This window comes from Calidris pugnax, unplaced genomic scaffold (genome assembly GCF_001431845.1).
Source record: "Calidris pugnax isolate Ruff unplaced genomic scaffold, ASM143184v1 scaffold1, whole genome shotgun sequence".
Classification (NCBI taxonomy): Eukaryota; Metazoa; Chordata; class Aves; order Charadriiformes; family Scolopacidae; genus Calidris; species Calidris pugnax.
The window spans coordinates 11,239,141-11,262,751 of record NW_015090800.1 but is presented as its reverse complement, the minus strand read 5'-3'; the positions used below and the strand labels follow the sequence as shown (position 1 = coordinate 11,262,751).

At 36.3% G+C, this 23,611-nt stretch overlaps 1 protein-coding gene across 1 annotated transcript in view; it reads right to left on the bottom strand.

Moving 5' to 3' along the window:
• The window catches only part of PARPBP (PARP1 binding protein), a 52,036-nt gene that overhangs the window by 27,463 nt on the left and 962 nt on the right, over positions 1-23,611 (bottom strand). The window contains exons 2-6 of the mRNA XM_014937517.1: positions 23,007-23,159; positions 14,158-14,388; positions 12,341-12,451; positions 11,187-11,357; positions 8,243-8,397 (exon numbers count right to left, since the gene is read on the bottom strand). Of these exons, the coding sequence (XP_014793003.1) occupies positions 8,243-8,397; positions 11,187-11,357; positions 12,341-12,451; positions 14,158-14,388; positions 23,007-23,156 (818 nt within the window). The 5' untranslated portion in view covers positions 23,157-23,159. The remainder of the gene's footprint in view (positions 1-8,242; positions 8,398-11,186; positions 11,358-12,340; positions 12,452-14,157; positions 14,389-23,006; positions 23,160-23,611) is intronic.

Below are 23,611 nucleotides of genomic sequence, written 5' to 3'. Positions count from 1 at the left end.
CTCTTGTACCCAGAGAAAAACAGATGCCTACATGAAGATAAAATGAATCACATGCTAAAAATGCCTTATTTGCATCAGTGCTTCTAAAGGGAGTTAAAAAAAAAAAAAACAAAACTACAATGTAAGGCTCTACCTGTTTACTAGGCACCGTATAAATAGCATCTTCTGTCACCGGTTCCTTCTACTAAAAATATTCTCAGATCTTCTGCCTGCTTAAACCCTTTTGCCTTACATCATCTGTGTCCCAGTCCTATCTATTTCTATCTCAATTTCCTTATCAAACTGTCTTATCTTCTGCTGAGGTAGTTAATTTGTAAGAACCTAATCGCATGCCTTATCTTTTTTGTTTCTACTGCGTTTATCACATAAACAAGCTCCTCTGCTTCCCTAAAATCTAAATTACATTCGCAAGAGCTCCTCTTACAGAACTAGAGCCTTAATTTGCAGAGTTAACATGATGCAGAAGCATTTTTCTTTATTTTCTTGAAATACATCTTTTGTGGAAAAGACAAAAGTAGCATACAGAAGAAGAAAAAAGAAAAAAGGAGTTGAGGATATGGACAACATTCAAAGCCTGATAAAAAACAGAACAGACTGCTGAAGTCTATTCCAAGAACAGAAAGGAATATATCAAAATTCTATTATACTAACGTCAACATTTTTATTCATTCATTTCAACTTCTCCAACAGAGGTAAAAAAACAGATGACAAATATATAGCTATCTAACTTACACAGTGGGAACAAATGTCTTAAAACAGTTTACAAACACCTAGTGATCATGGAGTGGGAGAGGATCACAGCCGCCTTTTTTGTTATGGATTTAGAAAGCTGTCTTAGAACTTGGTAAGAACTGAACAGTTATTCAATTTTTGAATTTAGAACTATGTGAAGAGAGTAGCAATCTGATTCTGCTCTCAAACACAAAGAAGCAGGATGTCAACTAGATATTCATCTACCTGGGTAAAGGAGTAGGATAAAAATTATTTAAGAAACAATGCAAAAATCAAATGCTCTTAACAGAGCAATAACTGTGCCTTTTTAAGCAAACTCAATGGTTCTTTTTAATTGTTATATGCATAAATTTTAAAAAAAGTAGCTCATATTATTTCAACAATAAAATTGTATTAGTGAGCTTATCTAGATTTTACATATATTGTTTCTTTCTTTTACAGATATCAAAACAGTACCCAAAAATTCCACTTCAAACAAGGAGCACGTGAATTATTACTCTAGTTTTTTAAACCATACAGAACTAAATAATAGGTGAAGACCCTACATTACTAGGCCCTTCAGAGTTTTGCAGCTTATTAGATCCACAATAAAAGTGCAGCAAAAAAGAATCCTGTTGCTAAGTATTTTTCCATGTTGCTGCTGCCGCTTTTGCTGTATTGCCAAAATTTTCTATATTTTAGCTTGGTGGAAGAAACCAGAGGGGCTCCATGACACAGTTCCATTGTTCCACCATAACATATTCAACTTATAGAGTTTCCTCTAGACATAATAACTTTCCTGCAATTTACAAAAAGTTATGAGGATTGGAAATATGGGTAGGGAGCTGCCGGAGTGTTAATTAGATCTGGATTAAAGAGAGGCCATGGAAACAGATGAACCAGTAGTTTGGTATCTGATGGTGCAAGCATAAGTTCTTTTTCAATCCTGCACTGGTATAAAAGTGCCATAGAACCACAGCTTCCGTGTCTTTTTAATGAAGGGACTATACTTGAATTTCAATATCTAGGACATAAGGGTGAGCGTATTCTCCAGCACCAGCCTAAATTAGGAAGTAAAGGCATGGGACAACAAATTACAAACATCACAATTTAATTAAATGCAATACTGTACAGTTAGAGCACTTAAGACATCACAGTTGAAGTGTGGTATCTTAAGTCAGAATTACACTGGCAAGTTCAGCTTTTTCAACCAAAGCTGTTTTCTTATAAATCCAATTTAAACCCCAATTAAGTTTTCAATTATTTAGAGCTAAATATATTTTAAAACATTCTCAACATTAAGTTTAATGAAAACAAGCAGATTGAAGTATATCAGTATTTCCATTATAAACTTAGATGTGTAAATAAAGCAGATAATTTACTTTGAAGTTATGTTAAAGCATGTTAGCCTTTAAAGTGGAAAGCATTTTCAGTGAAAATTTTTTAAGCTCCTTGTGGAGACAGAACTACAACTTCATGGGAATAACCAAGACACAGTGGGACAGCCTCACATGTGCAGAGCTGCCAAGGATGAATACAACAAGCTCTGCAGGAAAGACAAGTTGGGGGAATGCCCTCTATGTGTAGAAGCAGCTCAGAAGTACAGAGGTGCTCTTCTACTCTTCTATTGACAGACAAGAGGCTTGTTGACAGCTCGTGAATCAGTTTGTTATAGACAACCCAATGCACGTGAGGAAACAGTCAAAGAATTCTTAAAGCAACTCTCAGCATGATTTGTATCACGGACCCTGGTTCTTACAGGGCACTTTACCACCACCACCATCTGCTGGAAGAGCAACACAATGGGATGCAAGCAGTCAAGATTCCTAAAGAGTGTCATGGATACTGGATAGGCAACACACAGGGTTACGACACAGCTGGATTTGCTATTCACTAACAAGGAAGAACTGGTCAGGGATGTGGAGCGGAAATAAAAAAAATTAAAAAAAATATCAGTGGCAGCCTTGGCTGTAGCAATCACAAAGTAGTGGAGTTCAAGATCTTAGGGGAGCAAAAAAGCAAATAGCAGAGCATAGACTGTGAATTTAGAAGAGCAGATTTCAGTTTATTCAGTGAACTGGTACACAGAATCTCATGTGAGAAAGGCAAATGAGCTCAGGAAAGCTGATGTGATATTAATGACAGCATATTACAAGCACAACAACAGTCCATCACAATATTCAGGAAAAAGTGGAGAAATATCGGTAGACCAGCTTGGCTAAACAGTGAACTGATGGCAGAGCTTCAATGCAAAAAGGCTTTACACAGGATGGTGAAGAAGGGACAGATTACAAAGAAATAATCTAGAAACATTGTCTAGCATTTAGGGATGTTGTCAAGAAAGTCAAAGCTCAGCTGGAGTTGACACTTGGAAAGAATGTTAAAGTAGCTTCATCTGCTGCTTTTGTATTAAAAGGCTGAACATAGAAAATGAGGGACCTTTGCTGAAAGGCAGGAGATTTTGCAACAGCGGACATAGATAAAACTGAGGTATTCAGTGCCCTTTGCTCCTCAGTCTTCACCAACATGGTCTCCCAGGCCTCGGATTAGACAAAGTTTTTAGAGGAGAAATGCAAGTAGTGGGTAAGGATCAAGTCAGGGTTTACTTGACAGAACTGAGGCTTTATAAGTCCATAAACCAAATGGGCTGATAATAGAACTGGCTGATGTCCTTGTAAGACCACTTCGCCATCTTTGAAAAGTCATGAAGATCAGGGGAAGTGCCTGAGAAATGGAGAAAAGGAAATGGTTTTTTGCAAGAAAGACCAAGAGGATAGTTTGGGGAACCACTGGTTCATCAACCTCACTTTTTTCCATGAGAAAATCATGTAAAAAGCCCTTTGAGAAAACATTTCTATACATGTGAAGGATTAGATGGCGGCTGGTAACAGTAACCATGGACTTATCAAGTAAATTATGCCTGACCAATACGTTTGCCTCCTACAATAAAATAACTGGCTTTGCAGACCGGGAACAATGGTGGATGCCATTTACCTTGACTGTAGTCAGGCTTTCTATACTGTCAGAAAACACTCTCAACATACAAGGTATTGCAGTCTGGATGGATAACAACCAGATGAGTTAAAAACTGGTTGGACGGTCAGCCTCAGAAGGTAGCAAACATGTTGTACTGTATCTGGAGACCAGTAACAAATAGAGTACCAATGCAGCCTGTCCTGTAACCTACTTCCTTTTTAAATCTTTGGCAGCGACTCAGTGATAAAAATACATACTCATCAAGTTTTCAGGTGACACCAAATTGGATGGAACTGTCAATATGCTTGAGAGCAGAGGTGCCATGCAGAGATACCTGAACAGACAGGAGGAACAGGCTGACAGGAACCATATGAAATTGAACAGGACACGCAAAGTTTTGGAAAGGGATAACACCTTGCAATGATACAGGCTGGGGAGCAGCTCTCTGTAATAGAACCTGGGAGTCTTGGTGCATGTTCAGCAAACTAACCATGAGCCAGGAGTGTGCCTTGGCAGCAAACACCAACAGATCCTTGGCTGCATCAGCAGTAGCATAGCCAGTAGTCTGAGGAATATGATTATCCCTCTCTAATCAGCACTCATTGGACCTAATTTGAAATACTGCATCCAGTTTTGGGCCCCTCAGTCCAGGAAAGACACTGATAAACTGCAGCAAGTTCAGCAGAAGGCTGCCAAGACGGTCAGGGAGACATGCTCTGTGAAAAGCAGCTAAGAGAACAGCTTGTTCAACCTGGAGAAGACAAGGCTTGAGGGGGACCTACTAACAGCTTTCCAATACCTTCAAGAAGGTAACTGAGAAGATGGAGCCAGGCTCCTCATGCTGGCAGTTAGTGGAAGGAAAAGAGACGACAGGCATAAATTGAAACAAGAGAGGTCCCAAGTCAATACAAGGGAAGAAAAACATTTTCACTATGAGGACACTCAAGCAGTGGAACAGGTTGCCAAGAGGGAGATTGAAAACCTCCAAGGATGAAGACTGCACAAAGCTTGACTCAAAGCCCTGATTAACCTAGGCTGACCCCATAACTGACCCTGTTTTGAGCAGGATATTCAACCAGAAATTTCCAGATGCTCCTTCCAACCTGAATTATTCTATGATCCTATGTTTAAGGATTCCTACAGACAATATTTTGCACACACTTGCACAACTTTCCAGCAACTTCAGAACACAAAACTCCAGGGCTGTGTGAACGCTATCCAATTAACTCAAACATTCAACACAAGACCAGATAAAGTCTCATATGCTTTCTCTCCCAAAATACTGCTGCAGTTCCATATGCAATCACAGCTTCAGAAAGGCAACACATTAGAAATAGACCTGAAATGAAGACCCATCCCGAAGCATCACATTTGCTCAAGTGTTTTGAATGAAACAATACAGCTAACTTTACATTCAAACAGCTACTAATGTGAGCTGTGCAAGACTGTCACCTAGTGGTCAGCGCTTACAGAGAAATCAGGGCCCAATTCAAGAAGAAAATCTACCAAATTTGCTATTCTACAAAATCAGTAGGGATTTTTAAATTGTATATGTGTGTATATATATATACACACACACATATCAATATGAACCAACAAGTGGAGTAACCAGTAAGACAAACGCCTTTCAATCATTCAGTTTTAAGTCACACACATCTTTTACAAACTTGAAAAAAGTCCTGCCAGAAACAAAATAAGTTCTTTCCAGATGCAAAAAGCCTTATTGTCTGGCCTAAAAGAGATGTATTTCCAAAATGATGGGTTAATACTACAGTTTTTCATCTATACCAACAGAAAAGAGTTTCCAGATCCTCAGGTGTATAATAATCATCCACTTCACTGATAAATATAACATTGATGTGTTTCTTGACAAGAAACAGGCACAAAATGTAGAACATCCAAACTCTCTACTGCATAAACATTGTCTCTTATATGTACAGAATCTGTAAATAGTTTTAGCGTTACAAGTTTTACAGCACCCCCTGGATGTTCATGCTATGGATCCTTGAAAGATTACGGATTTCTTCTAATCTTAGATATTTGGAAACCAAGGAAAGGCAAAGTCAACTATTGCAAAATTCCGAAGATTTGAGAAGGTTCGTTGTCTCAGCAAATACACCTTGAAACTACCAAACTTCATTATATCTTTCCATTTCTCCTGCTGCCAGGTCTGCTTACATTTTGTGTAATGTGTGAATCAAATAATCAGTTTCATTAAACTTTCATTCAGTTAACAGCTTTCCCTTCTCTCACTTCATCCACTTTTCACTTTCCTAGCCAAATGACGTAGGAAAGAGAAACACACTTTTGTTAATCTCCATAGGTTAGGCAGATGCTTGGTTGCAGTAGATCTCCTACTTTGTTCAAAATATTCTTAAGCACATCCTATCACTGTCCAGCATCTTCAATTCAGTTTGCAGGTCTCCAAAGCAGAGGAACTTGACTCAGGGCAATGAATAAAGCCTCTTTTCAATGTGTCCTGCAATGACCCAGCATGTATGTAGCTGCTTTGTGTTTTATGCAAGTTCAAGTTTTATAAGATCTTCACTGTAACAAGAGGAAACTGAAATAACAGACTTCTAATCATTAAATAAACAATCAAAAATACCACATTTTTCTTGTGGCACTGCAAATACTGAGACCTGTTCTTTGCAACTTGGTTAATCTCTACATCAGAAAAACAGCAACACCACAGAGAGGTTGTCCAGTTGGGTCTTAGATTTGTTAGAAGGCTTCTAAAGAACAAGCAACTGAAAATTTTGCTGCATTGTTGCTTTTTTTCCCCATCTGCTCTTTAGATTACAGGAGTAACAGAACTAGAGAAATTTCTTGTCTAAAAATACATCTTCTGGAACTCATAACTGTCACATCACAGGCAGGGCATACAGATAGTCCTTGCTCACATGGCTACCAAACACTTAAGAAAAATACCTTTTTGTTCACCAATGTTGTGACCCTTACAGTTTCTAAGCTGTATACTAGTTCTATACCATTTGAGAACTTCAGCATACTAATGAAGATTCTTTCAAAAACAGCCAATTGATTGGTATATTTCTATAAGCTCAGAGCTACTGTACAGACACATATATAAAAACAATAATAGTATTTTACATCATGAGACTATAAAGCCCGTATAGATACTGGAAACACCACAGTACAGCTAGCTTTCATTTTTGGTCAGTGATAAAACCAGCAACAGCTATATGTATACATGCAGCCTAATGAACATGACAGAATCTGACATTAACGAGATTTATATCTGAGATTAAATGGGACAGCAGGTACATCACAGAAAGCAACAGAATAAATAACTGAATGCTAACAAGAATTTCCAAGCTCTAGAAAAATGCTCTAGAAACTGGTAGTTCTCAGCAACCATCCTGCTCTGATTTTTCTCTTAAATATGCCTTGAAGAGAAGGGTAATTAATAAGATATAGCATTTTATGCTATACTTTGATGAACTGTATATACCTGAAAAAGTGGTCTTCTACCATTTAAAAACAAGTTCATGCACATAACGTTTTTCCATTTCTCATTTTTATCAATGTACAGTATCAGATACTATTTAAGTAAAGAAAAAAGTGTGCATTAGATGTTGAGTCAAAAGTTTTCTTTAATTACAGCACAGACAGCACATCTCTGGCATCCAGGATGCAAAATGAAAACTGCAAAACAACTTCAGGAATACTGCCTACTTCCAGCTTTAATACAATCTGAGCAGTCATTTAAGTGATGCCTATGGTTTGCTTATCACATTTTGTTTTGAACTGTATGGATTAAACTCAATTCGAACTAAAAAAAAAATTATTCTTCAGTATCAAGGACAGAACTATCACAGCTGATTTGCTAAAGTTTTGTAGGGAAAAATTACTGATTATAAATTAAAAAAAAAAAGACCACTTCTTTAAAGCTTAAGAAAATTGCTGTTCTCTCTGTACTAATGCCATTACTTCCCAATTCAAATTCTTGTGTTACACTTGCACTTATCTCTAATTAACCTCACATTTGTAAGCCTGCCCAAAAGACTGACCAGGTCTTCAAAAACATTCAAAATCAGTGACTTGACCAGAGCCTTCCTAATAAATAATTCTTATGCTTTGCTTATGTAGTTAAAAAGAAGAGAAAAGAAAGGCGAAATAACCGATGTTGTCATTTGCCAGCTGCAATAAAGACTCCTTTATATAAGGGTATGCACAATGAAATGACAAAAAGGAAGTAATTAACAAGCAAGAAGTAGTAAAGAATTTACCAGCTTACATGCTTACCAGACCCACAAGACTAGAATTTTTGGAAGTTCATTTACAATTAGATCATTTACAAGTAGCCATACATACACTGATTTGGTAAAAATTTAATACAAAGAATAACCTCAATATAAATATTTGAAAAACAATTGAGATAAGCTTATATTTTCTAATAAGGTTTAAATTGTAAACAGTTACTCTGAATTATTAAATATGCAAATTATTAGATTTTCTTTCATTCCCACTCCGACACATATGAACAAAAAAAAAGGTGCTCCACTAGACAAAAATATAACAGAAATTCTATTACCTTGGATTTAAGATTTCACCAACAATTTCTTGCAGCTTGTCAATAAAATTAACAAAGTTTGAAAGCCCCTTTACATGGGCTTTTAAAGGATTAAACAATGAAGATGCACAGCCTCTTCCTCCAAGTTCTATAGTTCGGATAAAAGATGTCGCCATCTATTAGAAGAAATATTCAGAAATATGAAACTGTAGACATACACAAAATGTACACATGTTGAAGTGAGTCTTTCCTACAGATTTGCAGTGTATAACAGGTGGTTGATAGCAGAAATAATTTAACTGAAATCAATAGAATACCACTTAATGGCAAACCTTGTACATCTCAATATTTAAATAGTGCAGCAGAATAAAAAAAACACAAGCCAAAGCAAAAATTACCCAGCTAATTTCATATTTACATTGGATTTCTGATAGCTTAGAAAAAACTTTATTAACACAGGGTATAGTTGTGGGGTTTTTTTGCTGCTGTTTAAATGCTCATGATCTCACAAAAACTACTCATATTCAGAGGTCTATCTACGAACCAAGAACAATTTTTACACAAGCATGTAAAAGTTGACTTCAATAGTACATTTGTCTTCAGAGGTTAAAAAAAAAAGTATACTCAAAACTTCTGAAAAATTATCACAGTTAGGGCTTCTGTCATCATAGTTACCAAATTCTGTAAGTTTCCATACATTTTTTTATGCTATAAAAACACTGAAGACAAGAGATGTCCTCGAAGGCATACTGCTTTGGGGACAAGCCCTGTAATTTTAAGGCAAGAGTCAAAATAAAAAGCTTAGCAGTCCTCCAGAAAGGTGAAAGATAACAATCCAACTCGCTTGTTACAGATGCAATAATATTAATTCTACATATAAATTTTAATTTCAGACTATAGAGCTAAATCATAAAGCTCTTAGGACTGGAAAGAGTAAAACTGGAATTACTCTAGCAAAGACAGTAAACTTGCCAGTATTCCTGCCTCTGTGCTAAAGATTTCCTGTAGATCAAGTACAGTTCATAGGACCTTGCTTTCCCAATGGAAAATATTCTGGCTTTGCAAGATTTCTTCAAGACACAGATGCCAGAAAAGATGACTTTTTTACACAGTAGAGAAGTTTCCCCTCTGGCAACTGTGAGGAAGAGGTAATAAATCCAGTCCAAACACATACTTTTTTTTATACAATGTTAACAGAGCATTAGGAGCTAAAATAATTAATCCTGGAACTGAGATTTCACAAATTTTCCATATTTATTCAACCATAAAAATCTGAGAATGCAGCTGCTTCAGTGACTGTTACATACCCATACTGTTTTTCCTTGGTCTGCTGTTGTCTGTACTGAGGCCACTGTGCATGCAAAATTTGATTATTTAGAATATGGGGGACCACAGTGGTTCTTTGGAGAAGGAATTCTTACTCTTCTTATTCCAACTCTTTTTGAGATAGCTCTGTACTGACTATAACTACTATAAGTATAAATGCACCTCACATACCAAACTAGATTCTTTAGCAACAAGCCTCTGTGAGCACTGCACATTGATGCTGTAACTTTTTATATTCCTGTAACGAGGGCACCAAAAAAAGAGCATACCACTGTCTTAAGAGACTGTTCCAGCTCTATGCCTTTGAGAATAAAATAAGCAGGAATGTCCAATATCAATCACATCTTGAAGAGTATTTCAAGACTGATGAAGCTGCAAACGACTGGAAAGCACTGTCCTCCCCAAATTCTGAGTCAAAGCTGAAAAAACTGCAATCCTGCCCTTTCAAATTCTGTTCTGTGTTCTAGCTTACATGTCAAATGAAGGGTTTTGTCACTCGTTTGCCCTAAGAAAAACAATTTGTACGCAGAAATACTTTAGGTTCCAGATGTCTCAAGTTTAACAAATGCACAGAAAAATACTGGTTTACTAGTTAACCAAAACACTTAACAGCACTTTAAAACTGTAATGCATTGTTACTGGCTTGTTTTTGTTAGTGTTAATACTCCTTTGTGATATTCATTCAACCCAACCTGATCACTTTTCAAGGTATTCGGTTAAGCAGCAAGATCTAATCTAATGCCATCTTTTCTTCCTTTGTCTTTTTTCTTTGATGTGCATACTCATGACCTCACTTCACACTACTCACCATGATCTCACAACTTTGAAAGCAATACAAAAAGCATAACTTATATTAATGTTTAAGATAGTATATTCTTGTAGGATTTCAGCCACTGTCTTGACATCTGTTTTTAGGATATCATATTTTAGAGCTTTAGAGGTACATATGCACACAATTATTCTTCTGTGCAACTTTAGATCTTATGACCAAGTGAGCATCCATTTTTTCACATAGAATTTCTGTTGCGTCTTTTTTTACCTAGAAACCATGTTTATGGTGATATTTGACTTGGCTTGCAAATGTCAGTCTTGCATATGAGATTAAAGCAACACTTTATGTTTATAGATCTATTTCATAGAATCACAGAATGGTTTGGGTTGGAAGGGACCTTAAAGATCATCTAGTTCCAACCCCCCTGCCATGGGCAGGGACACCTACTAGACCAGGTTGCCCAAAGCCCCACCCAGACTGGCCTTGAACACCTCCAGGGATGGGGCATCCACAACCTCCCTGGGCAACCTGTTCCAGTGTCTCACCACCCTCACTCTAAAGAATTTCTTTCTAGTATCTAATCTAAATCTCCCCTCTTCCAGTTTAAAACCATTACCCCTTGTCCTATCACTACACTTCCTGACAAAGAGTCCCTCTCCAGCTCTCCTGTAGGCTCCCTTCAGATAGTCAAAGGCCGCTATAAGGTCTCCCCGGAGCCTTCTCTTCTCCAGGCTGAAGAACTCCCACTCTCTCAGCCTGTCCTCATAGGAGAGGTGCTCCAGCCCTCTGATCATCTTCGTGGCCCTCCACTGGACCCAGCAATTTCATTGCCTTTGATCTACAGCAAGTTTCATTTGACACACATACCAGGAAAATGGACATATTTTTCTCCCGTGAGGCATGTTTTAGGTTAGTGAAGGCCTCTCTACCAAGTCCTCTGTCAGGAACATTTAGAACATAAGCCATTGCTAGATCATCCTTAGAATTCACCAACAGGCTTAAATATGAACAAACACACTTCTTTGCCAGGATTGTCACCTGTATAAGAAAACATCACAAATATTAGTCATCCTGCTGCTAAATTATGTATTATATTCTGTTATTTTTAAAACTAATTAGATACATACTGATAGGATTTTTGGAAAAGTAAGAATTTCATCTTGCATAATTTCAAAATGCTACTTTATGTATGGGGTTCTGGAAGTATTGACAAAAGCAAGCATGATTCATATGTTAAAATTATATATACTATACTTGAATATTCACAAAATATTTGAGGGTTGGATCTCTAGCTATTTAAATTGGCTATCAATTTCTACTTAGAAGCCTCTTCACGGGTATTCCTTTTCTATCCCAAGACAAAATACCAGCACTATTAAAGCACCTAAGGATTTGTCATTAACTTCAAATAGGCTAAGATTTTAAACAACTTGCCAATTCTGCATCAGATTCAGCAGTTTTTCCCTTGGATACCAGTGGATATTGATCATAGAAACACCACTGATTGAGTTTAGACATAAATTGTGACACAACTTCATCCACATAGCCAGAACATAACATTGTAATTGCTCATATTGCAGCACTGTTTTGGACCCTGTAAGAACAACAGTCCCAGAACTGAAGAATTTACAGTTTTGTCACAAGCAAAGAAAGCAAAGACCCAAAAGAGGTCATCAACAAAAGGAAAGATAATAAGAAAATCTACATTTGCTATGGAATTTATTCTTATTCAACAGGATGTATACAACAAAAATGTAGGCAGTAAAAAAAACAAAACCAAACAAACATGTGACAGTCTGAGAAGACAGATTTAAGAGAAAGAAAAAAAAAGAGCAAGTAATATTTTTATGACACTTAACCCCATAAACACACCTACAATATACTCAAGCAATACAGAGTTTGAATACACGTTCTAGTTTTTTAAATCAGCAATGCATTAATACCAATAATTGGAAACTATGGTATATTTCATCTTTTCAAAATATACACAACATTACAAAAGAGACAGAAATTATTTTTACCTTCTCATTCTCCTGGCCCTGTCTGGTGACTGGTGTAGAAGGAGTAGAAAGAACAGAACCATTATTTTCCTGTACATTCATTATGCCAGAAATAAATTCCAACAGTCGAACCTTTAATAAAAAGATTGGAATAAACTTAAATATGAAGATGACTAGAAAGGAAAAGTAGTATTAAAACCTGGTGAAATGCAGCCCTTACAACCTACTTTTGGGTATAGTCTTTAATAGTACGACTGCTTCAGTAGAGAAATGAAGTGTGAGATTCAAATTAATTCAGAAAAGATATCTGAAATAGTTATTTAATACACTTGCACTAAAAGCAGCTGCTTACGTTTTGGAGAACACTTAATATATTATACCAGATTTAGGAAGAGCTCATTAACCCACCCAGATTCTCTATCTTTGCAATGATAACAGGAAGAAATAAAATAGTTTAGAAAAATCACACCTTCCATGCTCCTCCTAAACTACATATAATCTAAACTCCTTATAATCTGTTTTGTGCCTTATAATCACATGAGCATTTGAGTGTAGGTTCTCTGAACCTTTAAGGAAGTAGACAAGCTGGTTACCAGCATACTTGTCATAGAACCATACAACAATTTAGGTTAAGAGGTACCTATAGATATCATCTAATGCAAACTCATGCTTGAAGGAAGACCAGTTTGACCAGGTTGCCCAGTGACATGCTGAGCCATGTTTTTAATATCTCCAAAGATGAGATTCCACATTCTCTCTGGGCAACCTGTTCCAATATTTGACCACTTTTTCATGGAGAAAGCTTTTTGTTCTTACTAGGCTAGAAGAGAAAAAGTTTTAATCATGCTGTAACTAGTGATTCATGGTATGTTCATAATATACCTCAGTTCAATTAACTGTCGGTTACTGTTACAGCTTGCCTCATGTTAAATGACCATATAATTAATCATACATCAAATTCACAAGGTGAAATAAACAGCTGAGAATGGGCAGGAAAAAAGCAGACAATTTCCTCTCTAATTTTTGTTACAAGCTAGAAATGTGGGCATCTTATTTAATTTTAACATTATTTTTTTTAAGTATCAGTATCCTTTGTCTTTTGACCTTTCCATGCTTTAGAGAGCACAGAATCAAATAAAATTACGTGGAATGCTTGTGTTTCAAACTTATCTTGATTATTGCTTACATAAATTTTTGTCTAATAACATCAAGATTAATCAGTTTCATTTTTTATACACTTTCATAGTTTAAGAGTGGCATACACACTGGAACTTCTCTAGCCTAGGGCATGCCTCACATGCAGTGTCATAAGAACATCTGAGCTGCAATAAACTGCAACAGAGCTGCTGACTGAGTGGCTGAAGTGGAACCTCTTCTGGTTTCTGGAAAAATCTAACAGGGAACTACATGTAGTATACCAAAGTGTTTGCTTTTAGGAGTGTGATATTTTAAAAATTATAACCATTAAAAATATTTTGACTGCATATCAACATACAACCAAAACTCCATGACACATGTTAATCACTAAGCTTTGTTGTAGTCTTATCAAATCCCTACAGTCCATTTTTCAGTTCCATTTCTGGCAAAGAGTGATATACTCATAGAAAAGCTGTGGGACCCACCCATCCAGCAGGACAACAAAAAGAAATCATTTGAGTGAATTTAAGATCTCTTTAGAAGATTTAGTAATTTAAACTCATCTGCTTTCCCAATAGAAGAGCAAAGTGACTTGTGAATAATTCACAGCTCCTGCATTATTTAGAAGTGTCATAAATCCATAACTGGAATAAAAAAATATGTCAAAACAATATCAAAGGTCACACAAACAAAATACTTACAGGGGCTATGCTCTCATCTTCAGATACAAGTCCAAGACTATAGCACTTCTGACATACATCTATTAGATCTAACATATTGCTTCTTGCTAAGAAGGCATGATAAGCTTTTTTAAGGTCAGCATAGTTTTCAGGTTCTTTCATGTTTTCATATGATAATCCCAGTTTGTCATGTAACAAATATTTCCAAGTTTCCAACACATCACTAAGTGATACTGTGAAATCTCCATGTTGCTAAGAGAACAGAAAAAAGCAAAAATATTGTTTTGTATTTGGTATAACTTTAAAAATAACTTTAAAACAAACTATAAACATATGTATAAAATTATAATCTAAATAGTTACATTTAAAATAAACAAAGTTTTACTCATAATTTAATTTTTCCAGCACTTTGCCTTTTCAGGTGAGCTTTGTTATATGCAGTAGTTGTTCCTGATGTTTAAAATTCCAGGTATGTATACTGACCTTCACTCATAAGAAAAGACAATTTACTTTCACAGGACTACTGCTTACATAAAGCTATTCATTTGCAGAAATAGTTTTTAGCATGCCAGGCATTTACATCCCAAAGGCAGTACATATAGCTCTATTACCTTCGTTCAAGCAGTAATTGGAGAAAACATATGCCATGTCCAAAAAATATGAGCTTTTCTTCCTGTGTCAGTACAATTATACTTTAGCATAACATTGTGTTGCTACATGGATCTAAGAAATACATTAAAGCAATGCGCACCTGTCTGTTACTAGTACCATAACTAACATTAACTATGTAGTATAGGCTACAATCTTATACCCAGCTTCTGGCCCACTATCCCTGTTAAAATTATTAGATTACATTAAAGAAAATTAATTTAAAAGAGCAGATAAAATGGGTAAGTGACAACAAATACATGGGTAGCAAAATAACCAAGAGCATTTTGTTAGCAATTGAAGAAACTTTTCCTATTCTAGGCAAAAAGAAGTCTTAAATTTATCATGAAGTAATTTAAGAGACTTGTATTACAGTTAGCAGTCCCTTTTTTTCAAAGGATTTACGAAGTGGGGACATCTGCTATTACCACATTTATATGTAGGGGTGTATTAAATAATCATGCCTAAGCACTTAAAAGAGTGAACACTTAATTGCAAAGCAATAAGCTTGAATTTTGTTGTGCAGTTCTAAACTAAAATGAGAAAAGGGAATAAGTTTTTCTTCAAAAATTATCTCTGCATGGAAGAACACAAGAGACTAAGAATGAGAGAGACTACATAGTTCATAATGCTACATGTAATCACATTTTTGAAGCAGAAGTAGCTAAAGAACCAAAGTTGTTAGCAAACCTGGCATGGCTGGAAGTTACAAGGGCACAAGTAGCAAACAAAAGGTGAAAGTGTCACAGCAGATATGAACAAGCTGAGTAAGTGACAAAGTTCTGTTACTCAAGTCACAAATCAAGTGATGTGTTACTGAAGGAAGTAGAATGCAAGACAGCTACCATCCAACTGCATCAAAAAGAAGTTAGAGGAGAGAGCAGTTATTGCTGCATTCTAAGAAAGAAATAATAAGGTATAAATAAATGGGATTGTGTATTAATCTCTGATATTCCTTTTTTACTTTTAGTAAAGTAGTTTTTTAAACCAAGTGATTCACAGTTGTGATCGGGATGGGGCAGGAATCTGCTCACTGAGCATCAGACATTTTAAGTTTTCCAGTTCTGCAAAGAGGTACAAGGAGCTGCAAGAAATCCCAACCTGTCCCCTGTGGCTGCCAATACAGGAGATGAGTATATCATCAATGGTTAAGGACTGCAACACTGAGAAAGCCAGAAAAATCAGTTTCAATCTCTCTAAACCAAGCTACCCACACAACTAAAGAATTCCACTAAGATGATACTTAAACAAGTGAAAATACATAATAGCAGTGAATTCTGCTACTAATTAGATTGTGCTAAAGGTAACAGTGACAAAACACAGGGTTTCAGATGCAGGATTACATATGTATTTCTGGCCTCTGTAATTCAGAATTTCGTCCTTTATTCACAAATTACTTTTTAACCTGTTTTTCAACTCTTGAACACTGACTCTGGACTTTCACTCCTGTACTGTTCTGTCTTTCCAAAACTCTAGCTAGGAGTTACTAATCTCCCTACTCACCCATACCTCATTATATTCTGTGCCTGTTTTCACCTTGTTCCCAAATCTTTGTTTATTATCCAATGTCCACTACAATCTCTGTTTTCTCATAGCCATACTGCCGACCTTTCCACACTACTATACTCTACAACATCCCAGTATCAACTTCCCCACCACCACTTCCTCTTTCCCCTGAAATCTGTGACTTCCTTTCTACTTGCTCTTATCCCCTACTCCTTCACAACTAGACTCCTCATTTTCATCCGTTCCCTGCTCTTTGATCTACATACCAGTCCCCACTTCTTGCTGTTAAAACTTTTTCAGTTGAGGTCCTTCTATTTGAGTTGGACCTCAGAACACATACAAGAAGTAATTTTGCAACAGTAGCAAATTTTCCAGTTTTCAAACAGAGTTCATACTACTAGTATCTAAAGCATTCCCCAGTATATGGCAGGGAAAAAAAAAGCAATATTATAAACTCATGTAATTCCTTATGTAACATGATATAAAAGCCCTGTGACTGAGTGACAAGCCTTGTTTTGCTATGTTAATAACAACAGATAACTAGCGCAGAGGTTTTATTTTATTTCATGACATTTTCACATTAAGCAACTTTAACCTGGATAAAATAATTCCCTAAAAACACCAGTAGCAATGGAACACAAAATTAAAAACAGAAACAGGTCAGAAACAATTCTAATAGTCTCAGTTATTCCAGACCAAAAGACCCCTCCTTAGGGTTCTAGCATACTTCGCAGAACTTTCCCAATAGGCCTGGTTACATTTATGATTCTGAGGTCCCGAGTATCAACTATCTGGATATCACCTAGACAAAGAACTAGGAGTGAAAATGAAAGAGTACTCATGCATACTAATTTCAGAGCACTTTTTTGCCTTCTAGTTTGTGCACAGGTTATGATAATTCAGCACTCTGAACTTGCATTCAGATTACCAGAATATTAACATGGCATATATGTTTTCTGAAAAACACTTGTTTTCCATTTCAGCCCCTCAAAAAAGTAAAGATGTAATCATATTATAACCCAATTTAAACAGATCAAAACAGCAGTAGGTTGTAGAAAAAAAAAAAAAAAAAGAAGTTGTTTTCTCACTGTGTTTTGGAACAAAATCCTCCAAGAGTACCAACTTAAAGTACAACTTAAATATGGTATCCAATAAATCAAAATCTTTCCTCACCAGATCAAGGACCTGCAGAAGTTAGCAAAGTTCATATTACCACTACAAAAATATTTTAAATCCAAATAAAACTGCACTCCAGATACTAACCTTCATGATCAGGTGCTCACTGTGACATTTTATTTCATTACTTATACAACCAATTTGTCTGGTTTTAAAATTAATTAAAAAAATAACGTGGTGTTTTGCAGTAAGTATATGCCAACTGGCTAACAGCTTAAAAAAGTTCAATAAGTTCCTTACTTTCATTCCATGATAGACATTGCAAGTATTGTGTTTCATAGGCATAGAAACAAAGTCTTATAAAGCATCTTCACTTCTTGGTAGTGCAGTGTGTTAAGTTCCCTTTGACTCTTATTTTAGAACATCTGAAATCCAATAGTAACATTTCATGCCTAAAGAAACCATTTTTCAGTATTTTGTAGATATTGCAAGCTTTGTTGGGCTAACTACATAGCAAAGAAGCTTCTGTTTTGACAGAAAATTGTTTTATAAAAACAGAAAGTGACATGTATTTCAGGAATGTCATGTTCTCTCCTGCCTTCCCCAAACAAATGGTCACTAACCATTTTTGGAATAAATTCAAGACTGCTGTGCTTAACCACTACCCAGGTGTTATCTCTAGTTCTATTCTTGTCAGGCATACTTCTAGACTGCAGTACTGTTGCCTGGCATTGCCATCAAGTTGTGTGATTCTGCAGCCTTGTCACCTGTAGTCCTACTGAGCCTTCATTGCTTTTGTATCCTCTCATACAAGAGAGAGGTTTCACTGAATTTCACTGAAATTCAGGTTCCTGAACTGTGGTATATAAAGAACATTAAAGTAGTATAAAGCAGCATTTTGATTAAGTTTCCCAATCCAGGGAATGCTGACAGTGCCACACATGGATTCAGAAATTGGTTCCTATAAGCACAGGTGTATAGACATGAGCATCTGTTAGTTATTATACTTCAATCTGCCAGAAGCAAAGCCAGTGAAGTTAGAGGCCAATATCCTACTCTTAGAAAAATTCCAGTTTACCTTACATGAGTAATTGTTTGGCACTGAACTTCTGGGGTTTTTTTTGGGGTGGGGTGTGTGTATGTCAAGGGTAAAGTACCAGGGTCAAAGAGAGAGGTATGCTCTGTTTAAGGAGAAATGGAGAGCTACAGTATGTATGGGACAACAGAACAACAGCAGTTGCAACAATAGCATCCTGAAACAAAGTAAAACTTCTACTCATCCAAAAAATAAACTATTGCTTTCTAAAGTCAGCACTACCAACTATAGTAGTAATAAAAACAAGATACAAAATATAGCATATCATTGGTTAAAAATAAACAAACAAAAAAAACCACACCAAAGGAAAAAAACTACCACACCACATTCTTGCTCTTGGAAGGAAAAGAGAAAGTCCTATTGATCAGCTAGGGAGGATGCCTCAAGATTTAAGTAGTAAGAGTCTTAACACAGTTAAAACAACCCCAGCTGTTAAGCAACATAAAAATACAAGAAACAATAACTTAACTACTTGTGATTAGGTTACACAGGGTATAAGAAAGACAGTAGAACAGCCTCAGTATATCATCTGCTTTTTTAAAAAAATCCAATTTAATATTCCTGAGGGCGTTCAAGGCCAGTTTGGATGGGTCTTTGAGTAATCTGGTCTAGTGGAAGGTGTCCCTGCCCATGGCAGGGGGGTTGGAGCTAGATGATCTTTAAGGTCCTGTCCAAACCATTCTACAATTGTATGATTCTTTACTTCATTCTTTTTCCTACAAAAATTCAATTTTTTCTTAAAAAAGCCTGTCCTTTGTAGAGAAGGCTACTCAGCACTGGTGAGACCAGATCTGAGTGCTCTGTCCAGTTCTGGGCTTCTCAATACAAGGGAGACCCGCTGATATACTGGAGAGAGTCCAACAAAGTCCAGTGAATCATCCACAAAGATGATTAAGGGACAGGAACATATAGCATATGAGGGAAGGCTGAGAAAGCTGAGGCTTTTTAGGCTGGAGAAAAGAATGCTCAGGGAAGATCTCATCAATATACAGAGACATCTGAAGGCAGGGTGTAAAGAGGATGGAGCCAGGCTCTTTAAGGTGTTCAGTGGCAGGACCAAAGGCAATAGGCACAAACTGGAAGAAACACTCAAGGTTTCCTTTGAATACCAGAACACAATTTTTTACTGTGCAGGTGATTAAGCACCCGCACAGGTTGCTCAGGGAGGTTATGAAGTCTCCATCCTTGGAGACATTTGAGAGCCACCTGGACACGGCCCTGGGCAACTGTCCCTTGGTGGCCTTGCTTAAGGAGGGGGGTTGGACAAGATGACCTCCAGAGGCCCCTTACAACCTCAACTGTTCTGCAATTCTCTGAAAAATTATTCATACTGAAGAACAGCCAAGACAAAGTCTCTTGGTAGCATCATTACAACATGTTACAAGCAACATATCATATGTAATTGCTATAAGCTTGGTAGGAGTCTCTCATTACCAAAAAGGAGACAGATACAAGAGTTTAAGGGAGTAACACTGTAAAACAACTTTGCATTTTTCTTTATTTGCCAACATGGAAACAAGATGATCTGGGAAAACATTTCAAGAATTACAGAATACTGAACAGAACATAACATTCTTCAGACAGTGTACAAAATACACTCATGGAAGCACAGGGTAGAACTAAACCACACACCAAAGCTGATTTAATCCAGAATCAGAAAGAGACAAATAAATTTCTAAGGGGAAAATAAAATCAACAATGAAGTACTTCTTCCTCCAGTCTTACAGCCCTAGTGCTAGAAGAGAAATTTACAAAACACTTAAGATGAGTCTGAGAATTTAAATTCACAGACTCAGGAAAAACAACTGTTTTATATGATGTCTCAGTTTCTCCCACTACCAGCTAAAAAAGTCCTGGTCTGAAAATAACAAGTGATTATTTGTCCTCATAACTATCTCCTATGCTTCCTGATACACAGGTACAAACATAGCAAAATTAAAGCAATTATCCTCAACCGAACTTCAGCTTGAAAAATTGTTATTTGTTTCATGATTTAAGAAAGGCTCCTTTTGAAAGTCTTCCTAGACTTCAGATCTATACTAAACAGTCTAGGTAAGACATATGAACTTTAACTGCAGACTGTATGTCACTTTTCCTCATGCCATATGGCTACAAGTGTGCTACAACACAAAGCATTTTCAGAGGAATTCAAATTGTAGGTTTTTTCCCACCTTTCAACCCTGATATTTGATCAATGATTATCACACTGTTACTCTCATTCTTGGTGAAATGTAAGACTAATAAATTGAAATACTTTTAAACTTCTCTGGAGTTCTCCAAAATCCTTGTTATTTTCATTCCTACTGCAGATAGAGATAACAGTTAAAACACCTAATCCATTAAAATTATCCAGCCTCCCAAAGAAAGAGAATAGGGTTTTTCTTGCTTGTGGTAGGTTGTGGGTTCTTTTCAATCCAGCCAGTGAATAGTCTGTTAGTACAGTTATTTTTCTTGCAGTAATTGACTATCTTAATAGACTTATATTCTACCAGTGTTACATTAACAATACAAAATTATTGTGCTTAAATCAGAGATTTAACAAGGGACTTGCCTAGAACTGTAATACTCTGCAACTTAGTTTGAAGTTCTGGTACTAAACAAAATAAACCAGCCATATTTTACTCTAACACAACATCAAAATGGACATCCAAGTGAAGAAATTGAACTTCAGAGGCTACAAATGCTAAAATAGTTTTAATCCACATATGCAAGACAAGTTTTATAAATACACTGGCAATTTGCTTGTTAGACCAACTAGTATAATCAGAAAAATAAATTCGATTTTGAGCACTTGGTCTTTCTTCAGATTTGAAGTAAAATAGTATATTTCAAGATAGTTGAATTTCAAGAATTAGTTGAAAATAATTGCTCTAATTTTGTTAGATCATCTCTGAAAGCAAAGATGTTTGTAGAGGGGAAGAATCTTTCCTGGAGGAGTTAAAAACAGGAGAAAGTGGAATAAACTAGTTACCTCAAGGGGAAGGAAAAAGCTTATTACAAGCTGTTAGGAAAGAAGTAGTAATGAACCATAAAAATATCATCTTTATCATGTCTGTAATTTTTGGCATCTAACAAAATAACACATTTGAGTTCACTGAGTTTGGTTTGGAAAACCCAAGGATTCTCCCTTGAGAATCACAACATGACAAACAGTGATTGCCTTCACAGGTAGTTTTGCATTATTGCCCTTAATTGGTTCTTGGAGAGTTTGTTTTGATGCGCAACAATTTTCTAGTTTTACCTCTATGGGTATTTTGAGGACATTGAGATCCTGGCTGGAATATATTACATCCTATGAAGTACAAATGTAGGCTCCCAGGACTCTGATTTCTGCTGTAATATTTATTGGCTTATGGTAATATATTGTTTAATGTATTGTATATATACAATATATATCTTGCATATTGGCTTTATGTTTTATATTTCATGTTTATTCTGGACAATTTAGACTACAAAACTTTTTCTGATGATTAATTCAGTTAGGTTAAGAAGTGGTTCTAGAAGTATTTCTTCCAAGATATAAGCTTTGTCCACTACAACTGATAATTTTTTTAATATTACATTGCAACTAGGAGTGCAGAAACTGAAGCAGGTTTTCTGTCTGGGGTTTTCTGCTGCTTTGGGGATTTGGTTTTGGTGTGGTTGTGTTGTTTGTGGGGTATTTGGTTTGGGTTTTTCTTTTTTTCTTAAACTAAAGATTTATACTACTTGTTTAATTTACTATGCAACATCTGGGTAAATCTTCAACAATGGTAATTTGTTTTCATCAATAATTGAGTTTATCTACCCAAAAAGCTCTCCTTAGATTATCAAAGTGACTATCGTTCTCATTAGATGAGAAGGTCTGACTGTATGATGCAAAGGCCTGGCTGTATGTTGCAACGATTTTAGGTATGTTTCGGATGATTACTAATGCCCAATCTTCCAGCTGTGAGAAGCCCCAGTGCTTTTTACAGAGGTACTCAAGGGTTACATCTCATATTCATCATTTGACAGACATCTTATGCACATGCAAAGAAGGTCATATATTTTCTCCTGGTACTGGGTGGACACTCATAGTTTATATATATAGGTCTTCACCTGAGGAGCTTCAGGAAAAAGAGCAGACAAGAACTCCCTGCTGCAAGCACAACTCATACAGCCTGTACCAAATGAGTTTTGTATTCATATTCTTCTCATGTCATCCCCAAGCACGTTCAGAACATTCAGAAAAAAGATGCATCCCAAATGCCATAGTTTTTTACAACCTGATCTACAGTACAGAGAAACATTCGGCGGAAATAAACAGAAGTTACACGATCAGGAAAAATACATTAATATTTACCATCAAAGTCTTGAACTCAGATATACATTGAAACCACTTCCATCCTCCCATCTGTCTTGCATTTCATTTTCCAAGTCCTGATTCAACAGTGTGCTTAATCATACTAATTTTAGCATCTTGTGGCATCTGACCCTCAGTTAGTACCACTAAGTAGCAAGAACTAACTGAAAGAATGCTAACCTGTTTATTGACTTCAGCCATTGACAGTTGTAACACCATCAGCATGTAGTCTGCTCCACAGACAGTAGTCCTTTCAGAGTTTGAAAATAAAGGCCATTGTCTTCTGAAACACCTGATCAGGTTTAAAATTTGTTGCTGGAAAGCAATCATTGTCTGGAGTAGAAGACAGAAATAATTAAGAGAAATAAAAATTAATGTAACTATACAAGAGGTCTATGAGCATCTTCACCTTCCAAACTTCGTGCAAACCCTGTTCTATCTTCTTGCAGATCAAGTACCTAGAATAAACTCTTCCCATTAAACTGTCTAGTGCAGCTTGCCTCACTGTGACAGGCCAACTATAAAGAGAAGGGGTTAAAAGTGCTTATGTATGACACGTCTTCATGAAGACACCTTACTTTCTTTGTACATTATACCAACATAAAAGAATAAACTTTATCACAAACATGACAGTCTTTTGTCTCTGAAAAGCACAGTCGGAATGCCCTAGAGGGTGTTGTTCTATACTACCTGCATTCACTGTACACGCAGAGCAGTGTCTATCGGAAAGTTTCAAACCTGGAAACAAGAGTTTTAATATTACTAAGATTTATTAACAAAGACAT